The 27,161-nt window shown below is 34.7% G+C and overlaps 3 protein-coding genes across 3 annotated transcripts; 2 read left to right on the top strand and 1 right to left on the bottom strand.

Moving 5' to 3' along the window:
* Positions 1 to 486: 486 nt before the first annotated feature.
* LOC111003117 (ras GTPase-activating protein-binding protein 2) lies at positions 487 to 13,566 on the top strand. The gene is made up of 9 exons (XM_045629215.1): positions 487 to 623; positions 2,987 to 3,126; positions 5,651 to 5,792; positions 6,206 to 6,364; positions 7,281 to 7,563; positions 8,959 to 9,072; positions 9,702 to 9,872; positions 10,291 to 10,730; positions 11,055 to 13,566. Exons 2-8 carry the CDS (start codon positions 3,029 to 3,031, stop codon positions 10,713 to 10,715), a joined length of 1,392 nt encoding a protein of 463 aa, XP_045485171.1. The 5' UTR covers positions 487 to 623; positions 2,987 to 3,028; the 3' UTR covers positions 10,716 to 10,730; positions 11,055 to 13,566.
* LOC111001682 lies at positions 12,749 to 20,991 on the bottom strand. The gene is made up of 2 exons (XM_045629300.1): positions 19,842 to 20,991; positions 12,749 to 12,847 (listed from the first exon to the last, which is right to left on the bottom strand). The coding sequence occupies exons 1-2, from the start codon at positions 20,967 to 20,969 to the stop codon at positions 12,749 to 12,751; spliced, it is 1,227 nt and encodes a 408-aa protein (XP_045485256.1). The 5' UTR covers positions 20,970 to 20,991.
* LOC111003124 (SPARC) lies at positions 14,504 to 26,676 on the top strand. Its single transcript, XM_022273488.2, has 9 exons — positions 14,504 to 14,596; positions 22,159 to 22,229; positions 22,722 to 22,877; positions 23,792 to 23,870; positions 24,021 to 24,136; positions 24,596 to 24,742; positions 25,243 to 25,445; positions 25,924 to 26,071; positions 26,433 to 26,676. Exons 2-9 carry the CDS (start codon positions 22,167 to 22,169, stop codon positions 26,478 to 26,480), a joined length of 960 nt encoding a protein of 319 aa, XP_022129180.2. The 5' UTR covers positions 14,504 to 14,596; positions 22,159 to 22,166; the 3' UTR covers positions 26,481 to 26,676.
* Positions 26,677 to 27,161: the final 485 nt, after the last annotated feature.

Genomic DNA, 27,161 nt, shown 5'->3' with positions numbered 1-27,161 from the left:
ATTAATTTACAAAGAAGTTTCACTTCTGATAATATGTGTATGTACTTTATTTTAGACAGGTAATATAATGTGCATATTTAAATTGTGGCTTTGGTGCCTTAAAACAATAGCATTTAAAAAAATATATATTGAAAGTTTCGGTTCAAAGATTTTGACTTTGTTTTTCAAAGAATTACATTCACTTAGCGCGAAAATTTAGAGTAGGTGAGTTTTGTACATGTGATATGAATTGAAAATAAGCTATATCAAATTGCAAAAGTGCAGGTAGGTCGCATTAATGTTACAGCATGCATTATGTGCCTATTAAATAGGAATAATTTCTTAGACTTTAGAATTTTTATTTTAGACATCTAAAGTAATGTATATCTTTAAATTGTGGTTTCGATGCCTTAAAATAACAGAATTTTGTAAAAAAAAACTTGAAAATGTTCATTTTATATTCTGTGGTCGTTGATAGTGAAAAAATATTTTTGGAATACTGTATATCATCTGTGTACTCTTTGACACTGAACGGTGAGGTAGGCTCTTTTTCTGTTTTCAGTGCTTATTTTTCGTGAAAATTACACGATTTTCGTGATAGTTTGTTGCAGTTTATACATTTTTGATGCCTATAATTTACTGAGGTAAGTCTATTACTTAAAATTCTAAAACAGCCGTATGAAAAATCTATTTTCATTGTCGGCAGACAAATTACTGCCTAGAGGTTAAAACCCTGATGTTTCCTCTTTCTGGTGTTAGAGGAAGTGACAAGCGGTTGAATACTACTTATGCTTTTACAACTTTACTTCTGGGAACAAAATTGTTAACACTTCCTAACTTTCTGGAAGTACTGCAATTATTATAAATATATATATGGGACTAGCTAATCGCCATGCATGCTTTGACACTACGAAAATGAACTACCAATTTTATAGCACGTAATATCATTTAGAAGTCAAAAGGTCTTATTATTTTTTATGTTCTATCCCTATGCTCTCATGAAAACGGCTATTTGGAATAATAAAAAGCTATTTTTATTAATTTTAGCAATAATTAATGTAAAATAAAATCTTTTGTTACAATCTAGTACTAGATAAATGTTTTTCTTATTATCTCTGGAATTTGTAAATACACTACTTGAATGACTAGTAACTCACTCTCAGGGAGGACAAAAAGTTAAAGCTTCTGCAGAGTAGTCGGAAACAAACATTTGTTTAGGTAGTATCACTCTGAACTTATGTTTTTACTTAATAAAATAATAATTGTTTTTTGTGATGGTCCATGTTTTAAACAGCTGGTTTATTGTTTTATTATATTGAATTGGTGATTTAAGCAGAAAGATTGCAGCTCCCAACTAAGAGTTTGTTTGTTTATACTTTTCTTAAAATCATAATACAAGTAATGAAAATCAAATTTTGTTGTGCAAAATAAAACATAAGAAACAAATAGCAACTTCTTCACTAGCAATATGTTTGCAGATGCTAATTGAAAAGATAACTCTTGTGATTAGAATACTGCTCTAAATTAGGTAGTGTCACTGTGAACTTATCAGTGGCGTAGCTATCATATGGCCAGGTGGTGCAGTGCACCAGGGCCCCGGAGCTCAGGGGGCCCTCAAACCTCAGCTATGAGCTACTACACGAAAAAAAAGAAACAGTAAATATCGCAGTTGAACAGAGAATTTTCCTGTCCAAACTGAGATTTTAACAGTTACACTGGATTGTTTACAGTTCGATACACTAAATTCATCAATGTTTCCAGTAAAAGTGTTCAACTGTCAAAATAAGATGACATCACCGATTTTCATACTGTACGCAGCAGCAACGGTTACAGTGTTAGTTGTTACAGTATTGACTACAGAGTGATTCATTTAATTTTACAGTGTGGCACGGTTGTTTCACTGTTCTTTATACGGTTAGTGACGTTATCACTAGTGTTGCCCAAAATCAGTCTTGGTCTTGCAGTCTTGGTCTTGTTCTTGCATTTTTGCAAGACACCACCAAGACCGCCTTATCGTACCAATTTCGCTCCAATTTCTTAATGTATATCATCTGATTCTCCCTCAATTGATGGAGACGTGGTCTATTCGCCAGCTTTGCAAAGAAATTATAAAAAAATTTGGCGCGCTCGAATGTGACCTTACGGAAGTGTATACAGCGATGCTACTGTTTCATACAATTCCTGTTACTTCCGCGGCAGCAGAAAGATCTTTCAGTAAACTGAAGATTATAAAAAAATATTTAAGAAACAGCATTCGACAAGATCGCCTCCGACATTTATCGTTAATTGCAATAGAAAATGAGGCGGCATCAAACTGGGATTTGAGTAAAATATAGACGAATTCGCAAAAATTAAAGCGCGCAAGAGATTGTGAATTGGGCGGGGAATTCTGTTAAAAATCATTTTTTCCATTAATTAATCTCATCTGTATAATAAATATTCTATATTGTCATGTGCGTCGTTGTTTATTTATTCCCTTTTTCTTCTATTAAACACATGGAGATTCTAATAGAGACGACGTATGGATTTAGCCTACTAGGGATAAGTTCACTTACTGTTTTCTATTCTTATTCTTATCAATAATTTTGAAGGCCAATATTAGTTAAACTGCGCAGAAAGAGGGAAGGAGGAGGGCCCGATTCTTTCCCTATGCACCAGGGCCCTTGTCCCCCTAGCTACGCCCCTGGAACTTATGTTTTTACTTAATAACATAATCATTGTTTTTTGTGATGGTCCATGTTTTAAACAGTTGGTTTATTGTTTAAATATATTGAATAGGTGATTTAAGCAGAAAGATTGCAGCTCCCAACTAAGAGTTTGTTTATACTTTTCTTAAAATCATAATATAAGTAATGAAAATCAAATTTTGCTGTACAAAATAAAACAAGAAACAAATACCAACTTCTTCACTAACAATATGGTTGCAGATGCTAATTGAAAAGATAACTCTTGTGATTAGAATACTGCTCTAAATTTTATTAAAAATAATTGTTGTTGTTATTTACAGAGCGAAAGCGCAGGGGTGTATCGGCGCACAGTGAACAGAGCAATGGTAATGGAGGCGTCCCCGTCACCGCAGAGCGTTGGCCGCGAATTCGTTCGACAATACTACACGTTGCTCAATAAAGCGCCCGCCCACCTGCACAGGTCAGATACTTCTTAATATATGTATGAGTGATACGTTAACTAGGTAAATTATTTTGTGAATAATAGGTGCATATGATGTGATATTAATGTATATGTATATAGGTGTGTCTTATGAAGTATCACAATTTGTTAACAATATATATTGTATAGTGTAGACACTGTAATTATAAAATAGCCTCATTCATCAGAATTTCTTAAGTAGTATTTTATATAAGTATCTAATATTAAACGGAACATTAACTAGTATAACAATTTTCTAATGGACATACAGTTTGTGATATGATATACAATATGTAAAATAGTATAGCAATCACCTTTCAGAAAAGTAATAAATAGTGATTTTGTTTGGCTCAAAACTGCCATTTGTGTATTAACCTATATATGCAAATTGTATTTGTTTATTGCGCTTTTCGCTGATGAATAGATAACATCAAACATTTATTTTAAAACATAAACTGCTTAATATTAAAGTCATTAGATTGTAGAAGATGGCAGGACTATTGTTTCTTTGAGAAAGTTTAATGTTAACTGGATGTCAGCTTATTCTATTTGCGTATGTAATACCCTTAAAAATATATACCCTTAAATCTAAATACACAATAGGAATGAATTAACACAATGTAGTAAAACAACAAAGCCTTACCCTTTTGTTTGGATTCTCAGATGTTTCATTGTTTCCTAAACTTTTTTCATGGCTTCTTTACCTGCCCATTTATCAGTATTATATAACAAATCTGGGGCATATGAAACGTGGGCTTTTACGCCAAAAATACCACGCCAGAACAACACATTTTTAAAGGAATATGCGGACAATGGAACTTCAGTTATTGTTTATATTTATTGTAATATAACATAAATTTCCTTCTGTAAAACATGTGGTATTTTTACGTTTTTGTCAAGTAGTTTATGTATTTTTCTGTGATTACGTCGTAAAAAAAAGAAGAGATCGTCATGATCTCAAGAAAAATAAATTATAATATAATACAGTATATTTCTTTATATTTATTCTTAAAATAATTATAATACAGTGACTCAAAACCCTTTACCTTAGTCTCAGATTCACCTGTTTCGAACAGAAAATTAATATACAAGTAGATTCAGTGTTTATATTTGAAACATCGATTTTACAAGCAACAGCACAGAAAAAATTTTTTTTTCATTGTTTGTTATTTGAAAAAGTATATGTTGTATTAATTTATAATTCATATCAAAAAACATCAATGCACAGCGAGGGTTCAAACGCACAACCCAACTGCACACTTACCATCCCTTAGTCAAAAAAAAATAATTATAATTAAAAGCTTATGTTTGCTTCCATACTCCATTGATTATGACAGAGAACAAAATTTAGCATTAAGGACCAACATTAATATATATAAGGAAATTATACATATAAATATTATATAATATATCAAATGATTGCCAATAGTGAAGGTAAACAGACCGTAAGAATGATGTCATCATAAAGAATACTACAGCTTCCAAACATAAATATGTTTTCATGGCTCATACATTCAACATTTTTATCTGACTGATAACAAATATCTTTGCTTACTAGAGTTACTGTATTATATATTATATTATTTATGTATGCATGTATGATGCCAAAAAGATTGTTCTTTTCATTGTATTTGGCAATACATAATAAATATTTCTTACTCTGAACAGTTACAAAAGTCTTATTACAAATAAATTTGTATTTTCTTTCATATAAATTAGTTTATGTAATATAGCTAAATATGTATTAAAAAGAGTGGCGGAGAGTTTTTGCCCGCTCTACGCCCGAACTGGTAATAATATAAATTTCGAATTAATTTAACGTCTTTTCTATTGACATTAATAATTGTATGAATATTGTTATTTTGAGTTTATAGAAATATTTAAAATTATGATTTTATCACACATGAACACAGCTTCATTTAAATCTCAACAATTACTGTTTCATCTTATAACACACTGGGTTTTGTATAGACACATTTCTGCGCCTGGTTACTACACATCCTTAAAAAAGTGCGTGACTGTGTGTGTACAAAGTACACATGTCAGAAGTGAAACTTGTTTGACTATTAATTATTACTAAGGTAAAACCCCAATACATGATCATGACCACTAACTATTACCAGTATATGGTCATATGTAAACATTTCACTTGCCTAACTTCAATAATGTGTATGGCCAAAGAACATGGATGTACCACTTGCTTTAAATGAACTGCCACTGGAGATGCAGAACATATTTGTGACTACTGATAAGTTTAGCAGTAAGATAAAAAATACTTTATAGATAGTTACAAATATACTTCCTAACTTTAGTCATTTTTTTTCTGTTAAGCGTATCTGTTGTATCTGCTTAATAGTTTTGTATAAAAATTAAGTGAGCACTGACAGCGACCGATAAACCATGTCAGGTTTTCCTTCGCTGTAAAATGCACCTAATTCTAAGTTGTTAAATTAAAAAAAAAAGATGTGTTAATAATATTCGGAGTAAAATTGCTATGATGTATTAATTAAAATGATTATCTCAGGTTTTATAACAACTACTCGTCGTTCGTGCATGGCGGTCTCGATGCGCCTAACCGCGAGACGTTGCCTGTGGTAGGGCAGAAGCAAATCCACAATCGTATACAGCAGCTCAACTTCCGCGACTGCCATGCCAAGATTAGCCAGGTACAGTCACAACTATTGAGTTTTGTTTTAATTGCCCATATAACTTTCAACCTTTCAAAGTTGAAAAGAATTTCGTAAAAATGTATAATTAATAATATATAATCATTGTGTGTATTAGTGTAAAGTTTGTGCATGTTTAGCGAATTAAAGTACATACGTAAGGTGATTAGGCATTTCTTTTTATTAGTACTGTATTAAACAACTGCAACTTGTATTACAATAACAAAAATATTTATAAGTATTATTACTTATAAATACTTGAAATGTTTATAAGTATTATATTTTTTTTTTGTTTGTCTTTCTCTCTCCATAATAAAATGCAGTATTTAGATATTCAAGTTCACTGCTGTGCGGTTTATGATAGTTTCAAAAATAAATAAAATTTGTATATTAGGTTCATTTTCCATTTGCAGGTGGACGCTCAGGCGACTCTAGGCAATGGGGTTGTGGTGCAAGTGACTGGCGAGTTGTCTAACGGTGGCGCCCCCATGCGTCGCTTTACGCAGACCTTTGTACTTGCAGCTCAGTCGCCCAAGAAGTACTATGTGCACAATGATATCTTCCGGTACCAGGTATGTAGAATGTGTATTCTGGCTGTGTGTTATAACAGTCACCCCTATTTATAACTAACAGTTAAATGGAATTAACATAAACGTTTTAGAAAAGTTAATAAGTAAATAAATTGCTGTCTTTCCAGGGTTCTCTTTTACATCCACTTTGTCAAGCATCCGACCCGGGTCAATGATTATTAATTCTTTATGGAACTATATACATATGTATTTTATACTATATTTTCTATTGGTGTCTACTGATTTTTTTTTTATTTGATTTTGATACATTACATACTTTAGCACCCTCTATCCTTCCGGCAGGTCTTCCATCTTTTAATTTGAAATGTTTTTTGTCTTTTCGCTTTTGTCAATACTGTGTACTCTTTAAAACTTGTAAATCATCGTTTTTCACGTAACATGAAGCTAACATTATAATAACTAATAAGGTTTTATATTTCCGAAACTCGGTGTTCGGTTTCTTTACTATTATTTCACTACAGTATATTGATTCGGTCTGCGTCTTAGCAAAAAGCTTCCTCTAACCATTTCCACCAATATCTATTATTTGCGACTCTTCTTCAGTTGTAGTCTTCTGTTAGTTTGAATTTGACCTCCTATATTTTGCGTTGTCGGCCTCTTTGTTTTTAGTCTCACCTTTTCTTCAATATTTTGTTTCATTTTTCAAGGGAGCTTCGTACTCCTCCATCTCCATTTCATTTGGTCTATCTTAGTGAGAATGCCACAACTGTTCTAGCTCTTATGTCTCTTTTGCTTTGCTTGAATAATTTTCTTATTCTTAGAATGCTTCTGTCCATGGCTATGGCAGCGTTCTAGCATGTCCCTGGCTGACAATAGTTATAAGATATAATTATGTTTTTTGTTGTAACATTTAAATCGTAATTGCTGAGTAGTTTTCTATGTACATTGTTTTTGACAGGACATAGTCTTCTCGGACGAAGAGGGCGAGGGCAGTGGCCGCTCCGAAGGTGAAGAGGAGGAAGTATCTCCCGCGGCCTACTTCCCCGCCGGGGGCTTCCCCCCTCCGCCTTTCCCTGCACCCCCGCAGCCCCCGCACGCGCCGCTGGTGTCGCCCCCGCAGCCCACGCCCCCCGTGCAGCCCGCAGTGCAGCCTACAGTCCAGCCCGCACAGCCCACGCAGCCCCATCTGAACGGCCACCCACACGAGGACCCCACCAGGCACCTTGTGTCAGCTTTACAAGGTTTGTATATTTAATTATACATTCAGTATATATTATGTACACTCGCGAGCCCTCTGGCATTGAGTGTCCATAGGCGGCGGTATCACTTAACATCAGGTGAGCCTCCTGCCCGTTTGCCCCCGGTTCTATAAAAAAAAAAAAATCCAATTTGACTATTACAGTGAGTCATGTATTACGATATGGTTGTATCGACTATTTAGCTATAAACGTTAAATCTAAATACCTTGAATTTAAAAACAAAACAAAAATATCTTTATTCATATAGGTAAACAAGTACACTTATGAACGTCGAAATTTTTTATTGTGAAATTTCAATGAGATTTCCTCTTAATCGCCTAGTTCCGTCAGTAAGGTCAAGTTCTTTCTGACGCTCATAAGATTTGTTCCTGATTGACCTGATCATTTTCATGGCTTTTCTTTGAACCCTTACAAGCATAATAATTTCCTTTATGAAATAAAGGATCCCAAATGCTGTAGGCATACTCTAATAGTGTACTTATGTAACATTTATATAATTTTAAAAGTGTTCTTGGTGAAAGGCATTTGAATGATTTTTTTACTAAATACATAGAGCCTGGAATTAACCTTTTTTACAATATTAATGATATGACATTCCCATTTCAAATCATAACTGATAACACCCATGTCTTTTTGCGTGAATACTGGCATTAACTGATGTTAACCTAGGCAATAAGTATTGTGCAGATTTTTCTTTCCTATGTGCAATTTTGTGCAATTTTTAATGATGAATTTATCTATCAGTTTTAGGGCCTGTTTCACAATATATGGATAAAGTACCAACTAGCTATGCAACACATAAATTATTCAAAAGATAAAAGTTCCAAATAAGATACTTCACGTTTCATAATAGCGCTATCTGACAGTCGTGAAACGCAGAAATCTTTATCCTATCAATAAGTAATAAATAGCTTATTTGGAACCGGACATTGTGAAACAAACACTTAAAGTGATATTCTGAGTTATTTTTCATATATTTAAACACATGTACTTGCCTTTATCTACACGAGTAACAAGTTCCGGAATCCGGATGTAATGACGAAATCAGTGGTCCCTTTATTATCGTTAAAGCGAAATCAACTGTATTTGTAATTTTTAAAATATCAAGCTTGCCCTAATGTATACTTCTAAGGCGATGTTAATGTATTGGAAGATCGTTGCTGCAGCAGCTAGTCATGGGGTCTATTGGTAGAATGCTTACACGACCCCAAGTTACCCCAACAGTGACGTGATTGGTGGGAGGGGTTTAGTGGGTAGGGCTTTTAGAGCGAGTCCCACACTCAGAAATGCATTCCCCTCAATTAAAAAAAAGGGTGCCCTAATGTGAGATGGTACTTTTCTGTATTAAGGAGTTGACGGCATGTTAAATTGTTGTAGGCGCGTCGGTAACAAGTGCTCCACCGACAGAGGAAAGCAATGAGGTGATCTCGGAGCCACCGCCCCAGCCCGAACCGGAGCCCGAGAGGGAGCCTACGCCCCCGCCGCAGCCTGGTGAGTGATACTGAGGGTGTTATGTATTTTAATATTACATTTACTTTATTAGATTCTCGTGTAATTAGAAATCGTTTAAGCAAGTACTACATTACGTAAATTATTATTCCGTCACCAACAAGAAAGAAAATTCTTATTTAATATAATATTTGTATTTCTTAATCTTTTATAATTGTGATGTTATTCTTTAAATGCACCGTGTGTTATGTCTGTTAGTGTGCCTTATTTAAAATAAATAAGTATTTTGACAAAAAGACACGAGAAAGAATTTTAGTTGAATAAACGACATATTTGAGCAGTGTTGGTCTAGTGGGTTCGATCCCCGACTGTGCTCCAATAGATTTTGTTTCATTTAACATTTGCTCGAACTGTGAAGGAAAACTTCGTGAGGATACCGGCTTGCCTCAGACGCAATGTGTCAGGCGCAGGAGGCTGATCTACATGCCTATTAGATAAACGAAACAGATTCAGAAATCTGAGGCCCAGACCTGAAAAGGTTGTAGCTACTGATTTATTTATCTTAAATCGTACTAAATACTCGCTGCTTGAATTTACACAGTTCTAATATTCATACAATTTCAGTCTAGCTTAAATTCCCGAAATAACTTGACGTATTTTGTTTCATTCAGTGTCTCAAGCCCCACCGGAGCCGAAGACGTACGCAAATCTGCTGAAGTCGGGCGGAACTCGCACGTCTCCGCCCGTTGCGCCCGCTCCTGCCCCCGCTCCCGCTCCCGCTCCGGCGCCCGTTCCGCCTCTGGAGCAGCGCAATCGTCCGCCACGCGCGCATCCTAACGCTGGTATGCTTATAATTATTTTATTTTATTTATTTAAGTATTCCTACAGCTAATCATTAAACAATATCCAAACAATTACATTACACACAAAAGCCAAAACGGAATACACATATAAACAGAAACATAAAGCACAGTTTTACAAAGCACAGTTGTAAGATTGATTGATCGGTAGATCAAAACATATATTCAACATGAAACAACAAACAAAGCCATTATTGGTAAAAGTTACCTGAATTTTTTAAAATATTTTTTTAGTCACATTAAATATATCGATTTGCTGGTAATTTATGTTGTAATCTGTAGGTATAAATTGTATTAACAAATGTTCATTTTACGTATTTTTTTTAATTCATATCAATTTGCATTTCGTAATACATATTTTTCTCTACGATATTACTTCAAATATTCAAATTAATCACAGCCGTGACTTCTGAGACTCGCGAGAACCGCGAGCCACGCGAGTCCCGCGAGCGCGAGGGCCGCGAGGGTCGGCGGTACTCGGACTCGCAGCAGCTGTTCCTCGGGAACCTGCCCCACTCGGCGACCGAGGAGGAGCTCCGAGCGCTTTTCGAGCGTTTCGGCCCAGTCGCCGAGCTGCGCGTGCACGGAAAGGCTGCGGCGCCCGGGGCCACCAGGCACCCGAACTACGGCTTCATCACGTACGAGAGCGCCCAAGCGGCGGCCGAATGTCTGAACGCCGCTCCGCTGTTCTTCCCGCCCGATGCCCCGGAGTCCGACCGCGTGAAGCTCAACGTGGAGGAGAAGAAGACTCGCGGAAGGGACCCGCCCCGTCGCCGCCCGACGTCTTCGCACCGCGCCTTCCCGCGTATGCCCTACCGCCGCTAGCCACGCCGCACTCAGGTAACAACTTTGGAAGCGGTATTATTATATCTAAATAAATTCTCTAATGATTGAATTCAAATTAATTTTAACGATATTGAAAAATCAAAATCAGTCATTAATTTAATTTGAATCCTTGTTTGACCAACATAAAAGCAGGAAAACTTAACAGATTTTAATGAAATTTGCCCCATTCCATGATTTGTAAAAACAAATATGTTAATTTAGATATGATTTTTAGATTTCGAAAAATTAACACAGTCAAAGAGACACTGAAATATTTCCCAATTCCAATATAATGATAATCTCCTATTTTAGTTGTCATTAACCATAAACAAATTACAGGTGTGAGCGCGCGTCACGACATTGGACGCCCGCCCCGTACGAAGGGACGTCTTCCTTTAAATTAACCGCCGGCATTTATTCTGTATCGCTATACTGTACGAGACCGTCGCGCGATCGGCCGGCACGGAATCCCGTCACGTCCCGTGCTGTAAACACGCTTCGCTTTCTCTAAGTAGTTAGATAGTAAATTAATTTTATTTGCTCGTTGGAACTTGACAGGGAACTATTCTATCGGCGCACCACGCACATTGAAAGTCAGTAATCTTTAAAAATTTTGTAACGTTTCCGATTCGTATACGTATACGTACGCGTATGAACACGTAATAGTGCCGTGTGGATAGTTCGACGGACGGAAACCGCGGTTTTTTTGTTTTGTAATTATTATATGTAAGTATTGCAGGCGCGCCTGTCGAGTTCTTTCGTTTTGGTATCATTTATTGTTAAGGTTTCATTATTTTGTTACATATTAAAATTATTTGTATGTGTGAATAACATTTATTTATACGACTAACGCAACGAACAGCAGACCCCCCAGACTCCCTGAAGTTTGACGCACGGATCTTGAGCCACACGGGATATGATTGAGAAAAATATAATGCAGACATTTTACAAAATCATATAAATAAATCCTACGTTTTTATTTAGTTTCGATCAAAATCCGTGCAATGAACTATATAGGCCCCCTTATATTCGTGTCAACCGCGTACATTTCGAAGCTAGATTGTAATACTCAATGTCTTGGGTAATGTTTGATTCGGTCTTATATCTTCAAAAGTATCATGGCGTTGCATATCGTATGTCCACTTTAGTTGGAGCTATGGAGCTGTTCATATATTTATACAAACCTTGATTGTGGAAACCCTGTTTCAATTCCATGCAATGTTTTAGCAGGCCAAGGGTAATTTTAAATGACCTGGTTAGTAAGGGAGCATTCAAGTATTACTTAACGTATTGTTCCCCCCCCCCTGTGTCACGCGTCGTAACGTGTTACTGTTAAAACCCCCCCCCCCTCCCCACAGCCCTAAAAAATAGTGACGATTTTAGTACGTTAATATTATTCAAAGCAATGTTACGAATTGTCCAAACAAACAACAACAAAAAAACTCCCTTTCGCGTACGTAACGAACGTAAGTATGTACGTACTTGAACGCTCCCTTAATATGAAACACATAATTCCAGTTTTCAATTATTAGGTCGCTGGAATGAGATGAATGGAATGAAAGCTCTCACTATAGTGGACACTGCGACATTTCTAGTTCTCTATGTACCTTATTACCGTATTTTTATACTTTTTTATAAAATCCTTTTAGGCTTGAGATGTTTTACGTTTTTTTATGAACGTGCCTGCTTTGTGATCGTTAATGGTTTAAGTTAAATTCTCGTGTATTTTCCTATTATTAGTGTATCCGTTAAAATAATTAAGAAATAAAATGCGAATCGAATGCGAAATCGAGTTCGTTACTCCGAAGCCCGCTCGAGTGTACTTTGCCCATTGTGATCCGTTTCTTGTATAATTAATAGATTACGATAAATTACTTTTTGCTTAAGAGTTTAGATTTATGAATATTTTTATAGGCTACTAATAAACAGTGTGCGGGGTCCACTCGAACGGACCTTTTGTCTGTGGTATTTCCCTTGAACGTAAAACGCTCGTGGTGTCGGCCGCGAAGTCTATTATTTACTTAAAAAATAAATCAGTCCAATTGCACTGTTAAAATATATTTACATCTCTCTTCATTAGCGTACACACAACTTGACAGAAAGAGACGACAGTACTCTTTCGTGCAATTTGGCTTTTTTGTTTTTTATCGTTGAACTAAAATTGTGAACAATAGTGGGGAAAGTTGGTTGAATGAATTACTCATACTTATGATTACATTATGTGAGACTAATCAACACATAGTAAAAAAATACATAAACCCGACACCACGACAGTTTTCTAAATTACATGTACTTATTTATTGTAAATAGCTATCTGGCGAACACCATAGTCTGGTGCCGTCCGGCCCTAATCATAGAGAAAGGACTAAGATGCCCTCAAACGTTGACCTCTCAAGAAAGAGATTGATGGGTCCAAATACTTTTCATAATTAATTTTTTTATTGTCTCCCTCACACGATCGCCCCCTATCAACTCGAATAGGGAACGCTCAGTCCATTCTCTATGAACACAAATTTTTACGTATATTTTGACATTCTCCTCCGTTGTCGTCCATGTATCTTAGGCGCGAAAACGAATCGTACTCCAATGGTTCAACTGGTAAACATTTAGTGTTAATTGGATTACGGATCTACCTACTTAAACTTCATGTCAAAAGTGGTGCCGTGCTGGGCCGCGGTTGTTGCTGGCCACTCTAGTTTAGTCCAGTAGTCGATGTGGACGTACGCAGCCCTCGAGCCGATGTTAACCACATTGTAATACTCCCGGGCCCCGTTTGTGAAGTGTAAATGGTGACGTGTGCGCGACTGCAATGAGTTGTCCTCTGTAATAGAGATGTACTTTTTGTAACAAATCGTGTGTTTTATTTATTTCAACCCCATAGCTTTATACAAACATACATAGCCATTAATTAAAAATTTTAGCTTATAAATTTTTTGTAAATTTTGGTATAAACTATCTCAAAAACAATATAGCATATCTTGGTGTCGTATTTTAGTTGACTGATTACGTTTCATAATTAGCAATTATTGTGCATGCCTTGATTAATTGATTTTGTGTTAAAATACTTTGATATTTTGTAAATTGTGCTAAAATATCTCTTTATACATACATTCCATGTTGATATGAACTAAAAAGGCTAGGCATTAAGGAGAAACGAAGTTCGCGGGGGCTAATATAGTTTAAAAATAATTACTCCCAATATTTAAAAGTTTTAAACTATAGGTCGATTGTTTTATTAATAACAAAACATTTGATTACATCATCTGTAAATTATACTATGTGGATGTATTATTGTAATAGCATAAACAGATGTTAGAATATTCTGAATAAGAAGAAACACGATCGTCTCGGACCATTAACCAATATGGGTTTAATATTAGGCCTAAAGATAAAAGTTAGTTGGGGTAATGGGTGTTACCTATCTGTAGGTCACACCTTCTAAGCTTCGTATAGAGGTATGTCGAAGTCACAAACTCAGGCATAATGGGGCTGCCATATTCTTGATTTACGCAAAAGATTTTTAATTCTTTTTGTCCTTATGCGTTTAATGCCTGACACATCGATTACTAGGTATTTAACACGCCGGAGTTTTTCTCGATGTTTTCCATCAGCTTACGAACGAATTCTATGAACACATTAGTGCACAGGCTGACAGGACCATAGGCAAATCACTTAATTACGCCTTAAAATGTGTCACTTGGGAAGATATATTTTTAACTAATACTGGTAAAACGGGTTGAATCCTAAAAACATGATGATTCGGGAATGAGTATACGCAGTGGTGGATCCAGTATCAGCGAGGCATCGCCAGTACGGCGGCACACATTCTCGCATACGGCCGCTTCACACATAAAATTCGCAGAAGGAACTAACTGCCCGTGGTGAGTTAAATCTTTTTAACATATACATTTTTAATTACTATAAATATTAAAGTAAATAGTAATAAATATTATTGAAATTTAATACGATAATTAATTTTGTGGCATTGTGTGTTATATATTATTGTTCGTTATTTTAATGTGTAAATATTTTAAGTTGAATCCCTACAATTAAAATGATTTTGGCAGATTGAACAGGTTTCTGGAATGTATCCCTAGTCTTTGGTCTTCTTTTAAGTCTTGCTTGTTTCGTTTTTGGCACACCCGTTTTAGTCTCAGACTCATAATAAGATTATTGTTTAATATTGATTCAATAACAAATAATATATATGCATGACATACCTTTTTATGATTAATCGATGTTTTATTTATTTCGCTGCTCTGGTGGCTGTGCTAAAAAAAGTAAATAAAATATAATACCTAACGTTATTTTATAATTTTTTTCTAACAAATTGGGACCTAAGTCGAAATTGTTCAAAGTTTCCGTGAATGTTTTATTTTTGGTTTATCAATTATAGGGCTATTGACTGACACAATCAGCATTCATTTAAATCCATAACATTCACCTACCCTACTGTATAAAGATCAAATATATTATATACTACAACACGGATGTGGTATAGTTAAAACAATTTATTGTATCCTAAATTAACAATAACCTAATTATATTATGGTAGCTGATGGTGAGCCTCGTGACACAGAAATATTTTTTTATCATAAAGCGGGGTCAACGTAGCTATCAACGGACACCAGATAACTTGGCTTCCGTCCGTGCGAACCTACCATGTTTTGCACGAATTATTAGCATCAATTTTTAAATATCTGACCAAAATAATTGACCTATTCCCGAAATTACGAGTGATTTCATGTTTATTATTATTATTGATTGTTCGATAGTAAACAAATCTGGAAAGGTTTATATACATTCTATTTTTCTAAACCTACAATTCTCTTTTTAAAAAATCTTCCTGATCTGATCAAAAATCTTTTACTGCTATGATAGTAGTCAAACATCATTATTCAAATTAATAGCCTCTAAGATGTTCCAGCAATTCGAAGACACCTTCTTCAATTCCAGTTAACTGCAGTCTGGACTTGTGCGCGTAGGCGTTATCTTGGCAAAACAAAACAATTTAACGAGTTCGTACCGGAGCTGTTTGCGTATTTCGTTATTTGTCTTGCCCAAAATTCCCGTAATATTGCCTTCATGATTAAGGTATGAAAACATGACCAGACCTTGGCTGTCTCAAAAAAAAAAAACAATCCACAATCTAAGCGCGGTGGAATCGCCATTATTTTGTTTGAGGTTGACGGATTCCCTTCTAGTAGGTACTGTTTTTTCATTTCCGGGTCGGAAAAATGAAGCCATGTTTCATGTTTAAAAGTCTACTCGCGTCAGAAATCTTTCTGGACAAACCGTATTAGAGCCAAAAGAAAAAAAAAGCTTTCTGGACATTGCCACTTTTTCATACCCCAATAGTTTGTTCCTCTCATTTCTTGATCTACCAGTTCCGTTTTCTGACAAAGATATTTTTTAACAGCGCGAACTTATATTTTAGCCATTTTTAAAAACCAAAGAGTTCCCTGTTTTATTATCATTATTATATCTAAAGTCTAGATTATATAAACCAGTAGGTATTTATTTATTTTCATTTCCAAGAAAAATGTATCGCATTATCACTATTGAACAACATTCGTATTATATATTTGGATTTATTTATTTTAAATTTGCAAGTTATATTTAATTATATCTCCATAAGTGTCTTTCTTTTTATACATTCTAAAGTAATATTCCCTTAGAAGAATTCGACTGAAGTTTAAACGCCTTCAATACAAATCTTGATCGGGTACTATTCAATACTTGTATATTCTATTTTATGTCTTGACCTGCCGTAACTAAAATCGGGATTCGTAATAATAGTTATAGTTCTACTTGTACTATTTTACCGTGTACATAGTAAAGTAAACGAGTGTTACCGGATGCTGTTAGCGATCGTAAACTTTACGAGTTTCGCCTAAACATCGCAGGGCGACACAGATTGAGAGGTGGCAGGTTATCGTTGGTTTCATAAATAATTTCGATCTATTTAAAAATGTTAACACAATCTTTGTAGGTTACGAGATTATGGTTCTGTTAAATAAACAACGTAACGATGAAAATTAATTATTTTTGTTCAAAGAACATGTAGAGTTAAAACACTAACTGTAATGAGATTTCCATAAAACTTCATTATGTCGTTGATTTATTAACCTTTATCGATAGATAAAACGAGGAGGTGTACAATGGTATTGGTCGGTTATATAATTATTGGACCTTTATAAGTTTATAATAAATCGTATTTTTCCTAAGACATGATTAAGCATTACGATCTCAACTGATAAGTATTTTAAGCCTAACCTTATTTACTAACAAGTATATATATATTTAACATAGAAAAATGTCCAGAAGCACTACTTACACTCTCTATTTAGGGGAAAGCACTGCTCTTATATTAATTTTTTTTAGGTATCATTTTTTAAGACTACAGACTTGCACTGACACTAATTCAAATGCTTTTCCGTTTCAATTATCTTAACTAAATAACTTCGACAGTCACACCGTATATGAATAAAATAATACATTCCTGTAATACAAATAAGAATTTGCTTTAGCTATGTCCCCGACTATATTATGTTGTCGATAATATTCAGTAACTTATGTATAATTGAAGTAAATAGCATTTGTAACTAGGATGATTCATATACTTATTTTTTATAACTTTTGAGACATTTCCAGAAAAATTTTGTTCAACATTATTTATTTGAAGTTTGTCTCTGTTACGTTCAATTCCATAACTTGTTCAGTGTTCTTGTCGTAGCGTTGGATATACGGTAGTATTAATAAAACTAAATATAATCTATCCTCGAAAAGTTAAAGATATATTATTGCAATCATTGAGTCATTTATGTAACCTAGACCGTTTCATTTAAGCGATGCGCCAGATGATTCCTACTCTGGAAACATCATCATATAGGCCCGCCATTCACTTAATTATTTAAAAAAAACTTATTCGTCTATATCCACATAATTGTCTTTACTTTTGAAGGCATTTGAGAAACTGTGCTTGAACAATATTTTCTGAATGATGTTTTATCTAACATTACCTTAAAAATATCGCTCACAATGATTAACTCAAGTATTCGTTACGAATTGACTGGCCCAGTCAAAACACTCAAATAAAGGATTAAACCCATGTCCATACATCTCAATATCCCTTGATAAACTTTTAAAAGAGGCATGTAAAATTATATACGAAATACAGAAGATATTTAAGTCGCTATTACTATTAAAAGGCACGTAGCATTTGTGAAGGATTACATATATTTATATACGGGATAACATAGTTTGGTCTTAGTCACGTTTCTGAAGCTCTCCCTTAGGGATATCAAATACCAATATATGAGTCATTTCTACATGTCATAAAGGACTACTTACTAAGGACAACACTGGTTATCAAACGCTATTAAAAAAACTAAATCTATTCTACTACACCTGGGTCATAAGAGCTTCTTTTGCATTGCTCGGCATGTTAGAAATAAATTGTGTTACAGAGTATCACAATTTATTTCTAACATGCCGAGTGGCGAAGGCACCAAGTTCAAAATAAAAAAAATTATGCCCTACGACAAAAAAGGTTATACACCAAAGCGCGCTATGATACTGGTGTGTCATTGTCATCAACGCCTATAGAAATTACATTAATTTATGTGCCATTCAATAATTGAAACGGCCTGCAAGACTGCACGGTTGTATCATCAATGACTTGGTGTCATGGAATCAAATTGCGAGGTGACCGCATATTTAGGTCAATAGAAACAAATAGCACTCGTTACATTTAAATTATCAATGTTTATTACGCCATATGGGTCGGACGATAGAACCTCTTAACAGAAATATTGTTTAATCAATAGCTATTTTTTAATAGTACTATTAAACAATACGTGTAATCTGAATACAGTTACATTTTAATACAACGCACGTTTATATAAAAGAAACAGAAAAAGTTTTCATTACCTTTTTTCTTAAAAAAAAAAATATTTTTCCGTAAAATGTTACTGATGATGATAATGATTTTTTGGCGGTTAACTGAGCTTCACACACTGAGTTTCGCTCATGCGCATTACCCTATTTAATATTAATACACAACTAATGCTGATACAGTTTCGTAGAAAACCAGTAAACATAAATTTGGGACAGTAATAAAATGCATGACATCATACAATATTCATAGTTTTCGAAATAGAGTTATAAAAATCGAATGATATATTTATTATATATGATATCGAAGACTGAATCATAAAGCGCCTTTGCGGTCATATTACGCTGAATGTCGGAAACGTGATAGTCCGGGTCAGCCGGGTAGCTCTAGGGACAGTGAACTTGTAAGAGCGATGCCCTCAGCCACTACTGATTCTTAAAGAAATAATGAGTATAGAAAAATGTCTGCAATGCTAATAATTTTTGATTTCGCAAATTTTGCTAAACACTTCAGTTAGACTGTTGTGTGTTAAAATATCGCTTTCGTGTCCCTAGATACGGGACGCGAACGTGAATATATTCGACAATCTGTGGCGATTCTGCGAAACGTGATTTTGTTCGTGGCTAACTATGACGCATTTGAAAATGGAAGCTTACAAACGCTGTGTGTTAAAAAACACGTAGATAACATCGTTTAATGTAATAGATTTATACTTATTAGATGCTAGCTGACCTGGCAAACTTTGTTCTGCAATAAAAGTAAGAAATGAGCAAATGTATTTTATTAATTTAATTTTTTATTACGGTAATAAATATAAATTTTAAAATTGAAGTGTTTTTCATTCTTTTTTAGCCAGGTATTTTGGTGCCTAGGTAATGCCTTATGACAAACGCCATTTTGTTTTATTTCTAAATAAACGGCTATAGGTTGTCAAGTATAAGTTGGCGTTCCAGTGGCGGCGCCTCCTACAACCCTCTGTGTTGCCACTTTTTTTGTTTAGTTTGGATTGATGGATATTCTTAGATATTACATTAAAGGTAAATAAAAAACTTAATAACAAAAAAATATTTTTTATGGTAATTATGGTCTGTTAGAGGCATTATTCCTTCCATGAATTCTTCAGAGTCATCTGTGTCAGAAGAATCTGAGTCGCTGCTATTCAAATCAATTAAAAATGGTTCCATTACTGTTTCAAGGCGGTTGTCTGTCATACGATAATTATTTTCAACATTTATAACGTGATTACAGTGTTTCTGCCATTCTTCAGCAGTTATTTTGGAAAATGCACTATGGATTCTCTGTTCCATGTTTTCAGAGAGGCCAGTAACATTTGTGTCTGCAAATATTCTTTTGAACGAACTCCAAATGAATTCTATTGCATTAAAGTCACAATGATAAGGCGGAAGTCTTACAGCCTTATGACCATGTTTCTTTAATATTTCATCAATTAAGTAGACATTCTCCTGATTGATTGTTTTTATAATTTCATACAATTCTGCTTTTTTCATGGTTTCCAAGTATGAAAGATTGTTTTTTTTTATGAAATCTTGCATCTCTTGTTTCTTACTGTTCATTGTCACGCGTTTATTTATTTTAATACAGTGATATGACGCATTGTCCATCACTATTAATGAATTGGGCTCTAAGTTTGGGATAAGCTTTTCTTGTAGCCATTTACTGAAGTTATCTCCATTCATCTCGTCGTGATAATCTCCACTTTTGGTCTTAGATTTGAAACACAAAAGACTATTGGGGATAAAACCTTTCTCACTTCCGGCATTCACTATGATCCATCTCTGACCTTCTGAGACTTCTGTAAGGACACCTTCAGTTTCCTCAGACTGCCAACATTTTTTAACTTTATAGCCAGGGTGTAAATAAGTCTCGTCCAAATAAACGATTGGCCTCGGATTGTCACTCCTTCTATTATTGTCTATTTCTCGTAAAAATCTTGATCGCCAGGCAACAACATCATATCGCTCCATGAGAACCATCCTTTTGGATTTATTCTTTTTATAACTAAATCCCAACTTGTGTAGTATTTTTCTGAGAGATTCTATACTACCCTTGAAATTAATGTCTGCCTTTAGATCACAATGTAATTTTCTGAGAGTAGGGACGGAATTATTTAAATAATAAGATTGGATTTTGCGTCTAATAACACAAAGATCAAAGTCATCCAAATCAGAAACAGTTAATTTTCTTTTTCTACTTTTACCTGGAGTGACTAGTTTTATCGTCTTAGCCTCGGAAGTAGTGTTCTCTGGTGTGGAATTGTCATCACAAGCTGTGGATGTGGAAGGTCCTTGAGCTGCTTGATTAGGGACTTCAGTTCTCGCTGTAAAATTACTTTCCATGATTTTTCCCTCTGAAACTATACGGTTCTTTCAGAAACACCTTAAATAAAACAAAAAATATTTTAAGTTATCCATCAATCACATTTACTTTCAAAAGCAATTATTATTTTTCCCTAAATTTGGGGATATAAATATCACTTTTAACTGGCAATACTTTACCTGTCAAAGCCGCTGTTCGAGCATTCACTTGTTGAAATGGAATAATCGGCCCATTGTTACGTTTCTCCTCTTCACAAAAACGTTTTACAGCTAGAATAATTTCTCTAGCTGCACTCCGCACTACTTTTGGCATGTTTCGTAATGATTTTTACACTTTAAAACACAAATTATTAGCACCGACACACGTGAGGCTACCAAGCTGTTAGAACTGTCAACACAACTGTCAAAATTAGTACCTTTTTCTGCCACACGCCAACTTACACATGACAACCTATAGATCGCGTTTCGTTTTATAGTCACGTCCCACGGAAACAGGATAAAATCCTATGTCCGTCTCCTGTTTCTAAGCTCCTCACCAATTTTCAGACAAATTCTTTAGTTATAAATTATATTGTGTAGTATTAAAAATTTATTGTGTTATATTAAAAATATATTGTGTTATATTAAATAATTATGTTGAAGTATTCAACAATAGATAGCGTAATTTCTAACAGGCTCATATTACCAGATATGAATTTATCTAAATTTACTAAAACAACGATGCTCGTTGAAGGGTTTGCAAAAATTCTAGCAATTTCCACGCGACCGAAGCTTCGAGCGGATGATAGTTATTTTTTATAAGTATAACAACTACAATACTTGTGACGAGACAAAAGTTTGACTAAACATCCGTTTATAACACAGCATTTAAGCAATAAATCTACACAATTTTGTATCTTTATGTTAGAGTGAAAGCCAGTTGCGCTGGAACCCCTAAAGTCTTGGGTTCAATTTCTGTATCTGTTTCGTGACCATTTCCTGTAACTAATAGGTATGTAGGCCGCAGGTAGCAGCCGCTTGTGACTGACACATTCCGTCGATTTTTTGGGCCTAAGGAATGCCAGATTCACGATGTTTTTCATCACCGTACGACTTACGAGCGACTGTTAAATGTGCAAAACACTAAGTTCATTCAGAGACAAAGCTAAAGCCACTAGCATGTGGGGGACATGCTCAATACAAAGTATGTGATTACAGTTTTTGATTACAGGTGACACGATGAAGGGCCAACTATTTTTCATGGCCGTGTTGGTGGCTGCATTCTGCTCCACTGAAGCCGTGGTAAGTTAATACAAAAGAGATGATGCTGTATTGTTGTTTCAAATGAGCGTATGTATTTTAGCGTAGTTTGCTGATAGAGGTTAAACGTTTTCTGATTTATCGTTTATTAAATATAACAGACAAATATACAGTATTTACAATTTTCTTATACTACATATTAATAATAAAATTAAATAATAAATACAAAGTTTAAGCAAATTTAAATAGTTTTGATCCCGCAGCGAGCTGCTGACAATAACAGCGCTCATCATTTGAAATTATTATTTTTTTAATTTTTATCCACAGTTTAACGCTCACAAGTTAAGTTACCTGAATAAATGATATTTTGATTTGTATATAGCTTAGTGCAGTACCATGGCCCGGATTCGATTCCCTGCAAAAACGTTCTAATCGACTTTAATATCATATGCGTTTTTATAGCACGATATTCTTCTTAAGCCAGTAATAGAAAAAAAAGCCTTATATTCATTTGTTCAACGTGATACGTTTTAGCGGCGGCGACACCGGCGCCTGCGCACTACAACGACAACGGAGCCGGCGATGTTTGCTGCGGCGCGGCTTTTCCCGCCAGCCCTTCATCGCACTGACACAGAGGCTGAACACATTGAACTGGCGATGGCTGAAAAGCTCGATGAGAGGCGCTTCCAGGTATGTTTAAATTTTTTATATTTTTTCAATCATGTATTATTTTTTACTTGCTATCTGTGGTAAAATACTCAACTGATACTAGAATCGATTGTTGGATAGTGTTGTTTCACTTTAAAAACAAAATGTGTTTATTTTCTATTTTTACGGTAACTTAATACTAAAACAATAGAAACTTATCAATATAAAAATTAAACTAAAAACAAAACAAAAAACCTAATTCAGCCAGTGGCAATTAAATATATCCGCCTCACATGCATATTCAGGATGTGCAAAACACGTAAATGGTCCTTCTCAGTAAATGTGTACGCGTTCGAGGCACTACAAGCTATAGCGACCGCTTACCACTCCAAATGTGATTTCTTAGCACACGCAGCCCCAGACTCCCCAACATTTCCGCATTATATATGTGTCGAACCCAACTAGCTTAATTTGCCGTTCAATCAACAGCCTAGCCTTTTAACAAAATGGCGCCGTTTAACTAGCGGCCTGAAATATATTTAGCCGTAGCGTTTAGTACAACATTTAATGAACTGGTTAGCTAATGCTTAGGTTATTTTTCATGAAGCTTTGGAATACAGCATCAAAGTTGTGGTTTGCCGACGCCTATTGGCAGTTTGAAAAGTTTCTAATCTCAGTTGACTAATGAAACGTCATCGATCCAAGTAATTTGCCTTTCTGTTTGATTGACTGGCTAAACCTCTTACAGTCCACTAGTTAAACGACTAGGCTGTTAATTAAATAGCTATTAAAGCTAGCTGGCTGTGACATATATATATTACTTGTTGTATACTAAAATAAAGGCGTCTACATATAAACTGAATTTCGTATATGAAATATTAAACGAGAACGTCAGAACAGTGTTTACTGTATCTTTGCTATTTGTCATGTGGCTAATGATATCTTTATGCTTATAGGAAGCAGAAAAAGCACGCGTTAATGAACTGATGAATGGGGATTCAAATGAGGAGGCAGAAAACGAAGTCTTCATGGATGGTATTTATCTGCTTTACTTCTCACTCATATTGTGGATATATTTGTTTTCAAGTGAGACAGGATAACAATCCAGATAATTTTCTTGGTGATGTTATAATCACGGTTTTTATATATTCGATAGTCGTAGTAATAATAATTGTGTGTGTGCAGATCCTTGCCTAAAGGTGCATTGCAGCGCTGGTCGCGTGTGCGAGATCGACGAACATGGAGATGCTGTATGCAACTGTATCAAAGAGTGTCCGTATGAGACAGACTCACGCCGAAAGGTTCGCATCACATAGTAACTTTATTACATAAACACAAAACAGGTGTTTAATACGAGAGAATATACGTTAAAATCTGACGGATAATTCAAATATTCAATTCAAATATTTAATCAAACATCTGTATAAAAATCTAAATAGTTTTTGTTAAAATTATATTTTGCGTTGCGTTTTTCTGTGTTTATTTTATAACACAATTGACGCGGTGAAAAAGCGGGTCACAACTAATTGAATAACTTAATAAAAAATCAATCAGTCAAATTGCACTCTTTTAACTAAAGTAATCTTTCTTCTCTTTCTATATTGTATTTACGCTGTGATAAAAAGAGATAAACGAATCCCGTGTCATTAGACTTCTTTTATATGATTAGGGTGAATTGTGAGTGTTGTAAAACTTTTAAGAGAAAATCTGCCATGAGATATGTTAGGTTTTTCATTACATATTTAATATTTTATTTACAGGTGTGCACTCAAAGCAACGAGACCTGGACATCCGACTGCGAAGTATACCGTCAGCGGTGTCTCTGCTTAGACGGCTCCGAGCTCTGCCGTGGCCCACAATACCACCACGTACAGATTGAATACTATGGAGAATGCCGTGAAATGCCTGTATGTATAATGTGCCATCCATAATACAATCATACATCAAATATATTGCATGTGTAAGATAAACCTAATTGTAAGAAAACCTGAAAACCTGTAACATTCAGTTGTTACATTATAAAGTGTCCATTAATTAACGCCAAGCTAAAATCGCGTGAGGTAGCGATTATTAATAAATAAAAGACGTAATAATTTATTCAAAAAATTCATATGAATTGAATACAGCCAGCGACGTACTATTGAAAATAGTGATACAATATTGGCCAGTGATTGGTGACAGTCAAAGTTTGACGCACTTCTTTTTCTTTTTGTTTCCCGTTCTTGGCCTGCACGGTTTGTGTGACAGCAAAAAAAAAGATAGGAAGTGCGTTGTTAGATTTATTTTATTGAATTTGGAAAAGATCGAAATTTTAAAATTCTAAATGAATTTTCTGGGGTAAGCCAGTGACTTGTCCCATCACTGGACTTTGACTTGACGTTTTATGAGACATATATCATGTAAACAGGAGTGCACAGAGAGCGAAATGGCCGACTTCCCGCGTCGTATGCGTGACTGGTTATTCAACATAATGCGTGACATGGCCGAGAGGCGCGAGTTGCCAGCACACTTCATGCGTATGGAAAGAGAGGCCGAATCTAACCTCACCCGCCGGTGGACCAATGCTGCTATTTGGAAGTGGTGTGACCTTGACACACATGACAATGACAGGTGAGTACAACCTCTTCGGTATAATAACAATGAAAGAAAACAAATTAAATATATATAGTACTACCCTCATCCAGTTCCAATTATAGTTACCAGTTGTTATATGCACTATTTAAATCCTATTTGATACGTTGTTATAATATTTACTTAATAAGTAAGCTAAGTTTAATATTATTTGAACTTAGCCATAAAAACTGGGGCAAATGGAGTAGTGTAAATTGTTAAAATCTTGGACATTGTTTTTTATAGATAGCCATATCTCAAAAACTACTGAACCAATTTAAAAACTTTCGACTGTTCAAAGAAGTTCAATTTAAGTAAAACTTCGCAGATAAACATACTTACGAAAGACTTACGAAACTTAGGGTTTTCGGATGAAAATATACATCATCATACTTAAATATTGTCTAATTCCAACAATATCTTATATATGCAGCTGATTATCACCTTTTTGAAGTTGCTTAAAAAACATTATTTGCAGGTTTGTCTCCCGTCACGAATTGTTCCCAATCCGTGCTCCACTGATGGCTTTGGAGCACTGCATCGCACCTTTCCTCGATCTTTGTGATGAAGACACTGATCACCGTATCACACTGGCCGAATGGGGGAAGTGCCTTCAGCTCGATGAGGTAATTATTACGGAAATTTTTATGTTTACATAAAAATCATTTAAAAAGGAAATTTAAGTCGTTCTACTAACCAATTTTATTTAGTCTTGTCTGTAGAGTACAATTTAAATAAATACGTATTGGATTTAAAATACGTGAGTTATTAAATAGTTCGCACTAATACCTGTTCATGAATGTTATCCTCAATCATTCCTGTAGAATACTAATTTTATTTACCAAAATTCTAATTGTTAATTAACAAAGAAGAATTAAAGATAGAAATATAGATAGAAAGAACCTTAAGTGACAATTAATTGAATTCGGTCTGAGCTTTCTAAACCGCCTCGAATAGAATACTTCTAATGACACAATTGTTTTGCAGTACGAGTTGGAAGATCGGTGCGACGAGATTTCTGATGACGCAGTGTAGTCTATGGCGCTGCAACTTAAGTATAGCTCTAACTTACCTAGTCTCAACATCTACGTTTCTAACAACGAACCAACTTCATCCACATTATGTGCTTTTCTAAGCCACTGTGATTATGGAACCAAAAATTGAAAAGGATACACAATAATCTAATATTTTTGTTATGTAACTTTAATAAAATAAAATAATATGCTTATTATGTGGTTCTTTATTTATTTATAATGTTTTTTACTCTACAGCGGCCCTAAGTTCTAAGTAATCTTTTAAAATTAATGATAACATATTTAATTGTGTTGTAAATATCTCTTACAAACTGTGCACATTTGTTCAGTGAATCATAACCGATTTATAATGGCTTAACAATGGAATTTTAAAGCTATGAAATATGCTAATAATATAATATAACAAACTATGAATTAGTATTGTCATAAGTATTATATTTTCAAAAAAATGCCCTAATAAAAAGAGTAAGACGAAATTTTTTACCAACATCTCTAACAGTATTCACCTATTCAAATAATTTATTTGTATTTTGTTCTAAGGTTCTCTTGGTTTTAAGTTCGAAATAATGAAAATAAAAGATACAGGCTTTGCATCCCTTAAAAAAACTGATCACTATGTCACGTGTCGTTTGGAATCTACCTTTCTACTTTTTTATTTGATTAGCAATAAACAAAATTAAGA

The sequence above is a fragment of the Pieris rapae genome, chromosome 8 (assembly GCF_905147795.1).
Source record: "Pieris rapae chromosome 8, ilPieRapa1.1, whole genome shotgun sequence".
Taxonomy (NCBI): Eukaryota; Metazoa; Arthropoda; class Insecta; order Lepidoptera; family Pieridae; genus Pieris; species Pieris rapae.
This window is presented reverse-complemented; position numbering and strand designations above follow the sequence as displayed.

What these genes read in the sequence shown, in the direction of transcription:
- LOC111003117 (XM_045629215.1), top strand. Translation starts at nt 3,029, where the DNA reads ATGGTAATGGAGGCGTCCCCGTCACCGCAGAGCGTTGGCCGCGAATTC. An exon ending in GCGCCCGCCCACCTGCACAG is followed by an intron (nt 3,127 to 5,650) that starts GTCAGATACTTC and finishes TGATTATCTCAG; the next exon opens with GTTTTATAACAACTACTCGT. An exon ending in ATGATATCTTCCGGTACCAG is followed by an intron (nt 6,365 to 7,280) that starts GTATGTAGAATG and finishes TGTTTTTGACAG; the next exon opens with GACATAGTCTTCTCGGACGA.
- LOC111001682 (XM_045629300.1), bottom strand. Translation starts at nt 20,969, where the DNA reads ATGGAAAGTAATTTTACAGCGAGAACTGAAGTCCCTAATCAAGCAGCT. An exon ending in ACTGTAATCACGTTATAAAT is followed by an intron (nt 12,848 to 19,841) that starts GTTGAAAATAAT and finishes AAAACAAAAAAG; the next exon opens with CCAAATTGCACGAAAGAGTA.
- LOC111003124 (XM_022273488.2), top strand. Translation starts at nt 22,167, where the DNA reads ATGAAGGGCCAACTATTTTTCATGGCCGTGTTGGTGGCTGCATTCTGC. An exon ending in TCGATGAGAGGCGCTTCCAG is followed by an intron (nt 22,878 to 23,791) that starts GTATGTTTAAAT and finishes TTATGCTTATAG; the next exon opens with GAAGCAGAAAAAGCACGCGT. An exon ending in AGACAGACTCACGCCGAAAG is followed by an intron (nt 24,137 to 24,595) that starts GTTCGCATCACA and finishes TTTTATTTACAG; the next exon opens with GTGTGCACTCAAAGCAACGA.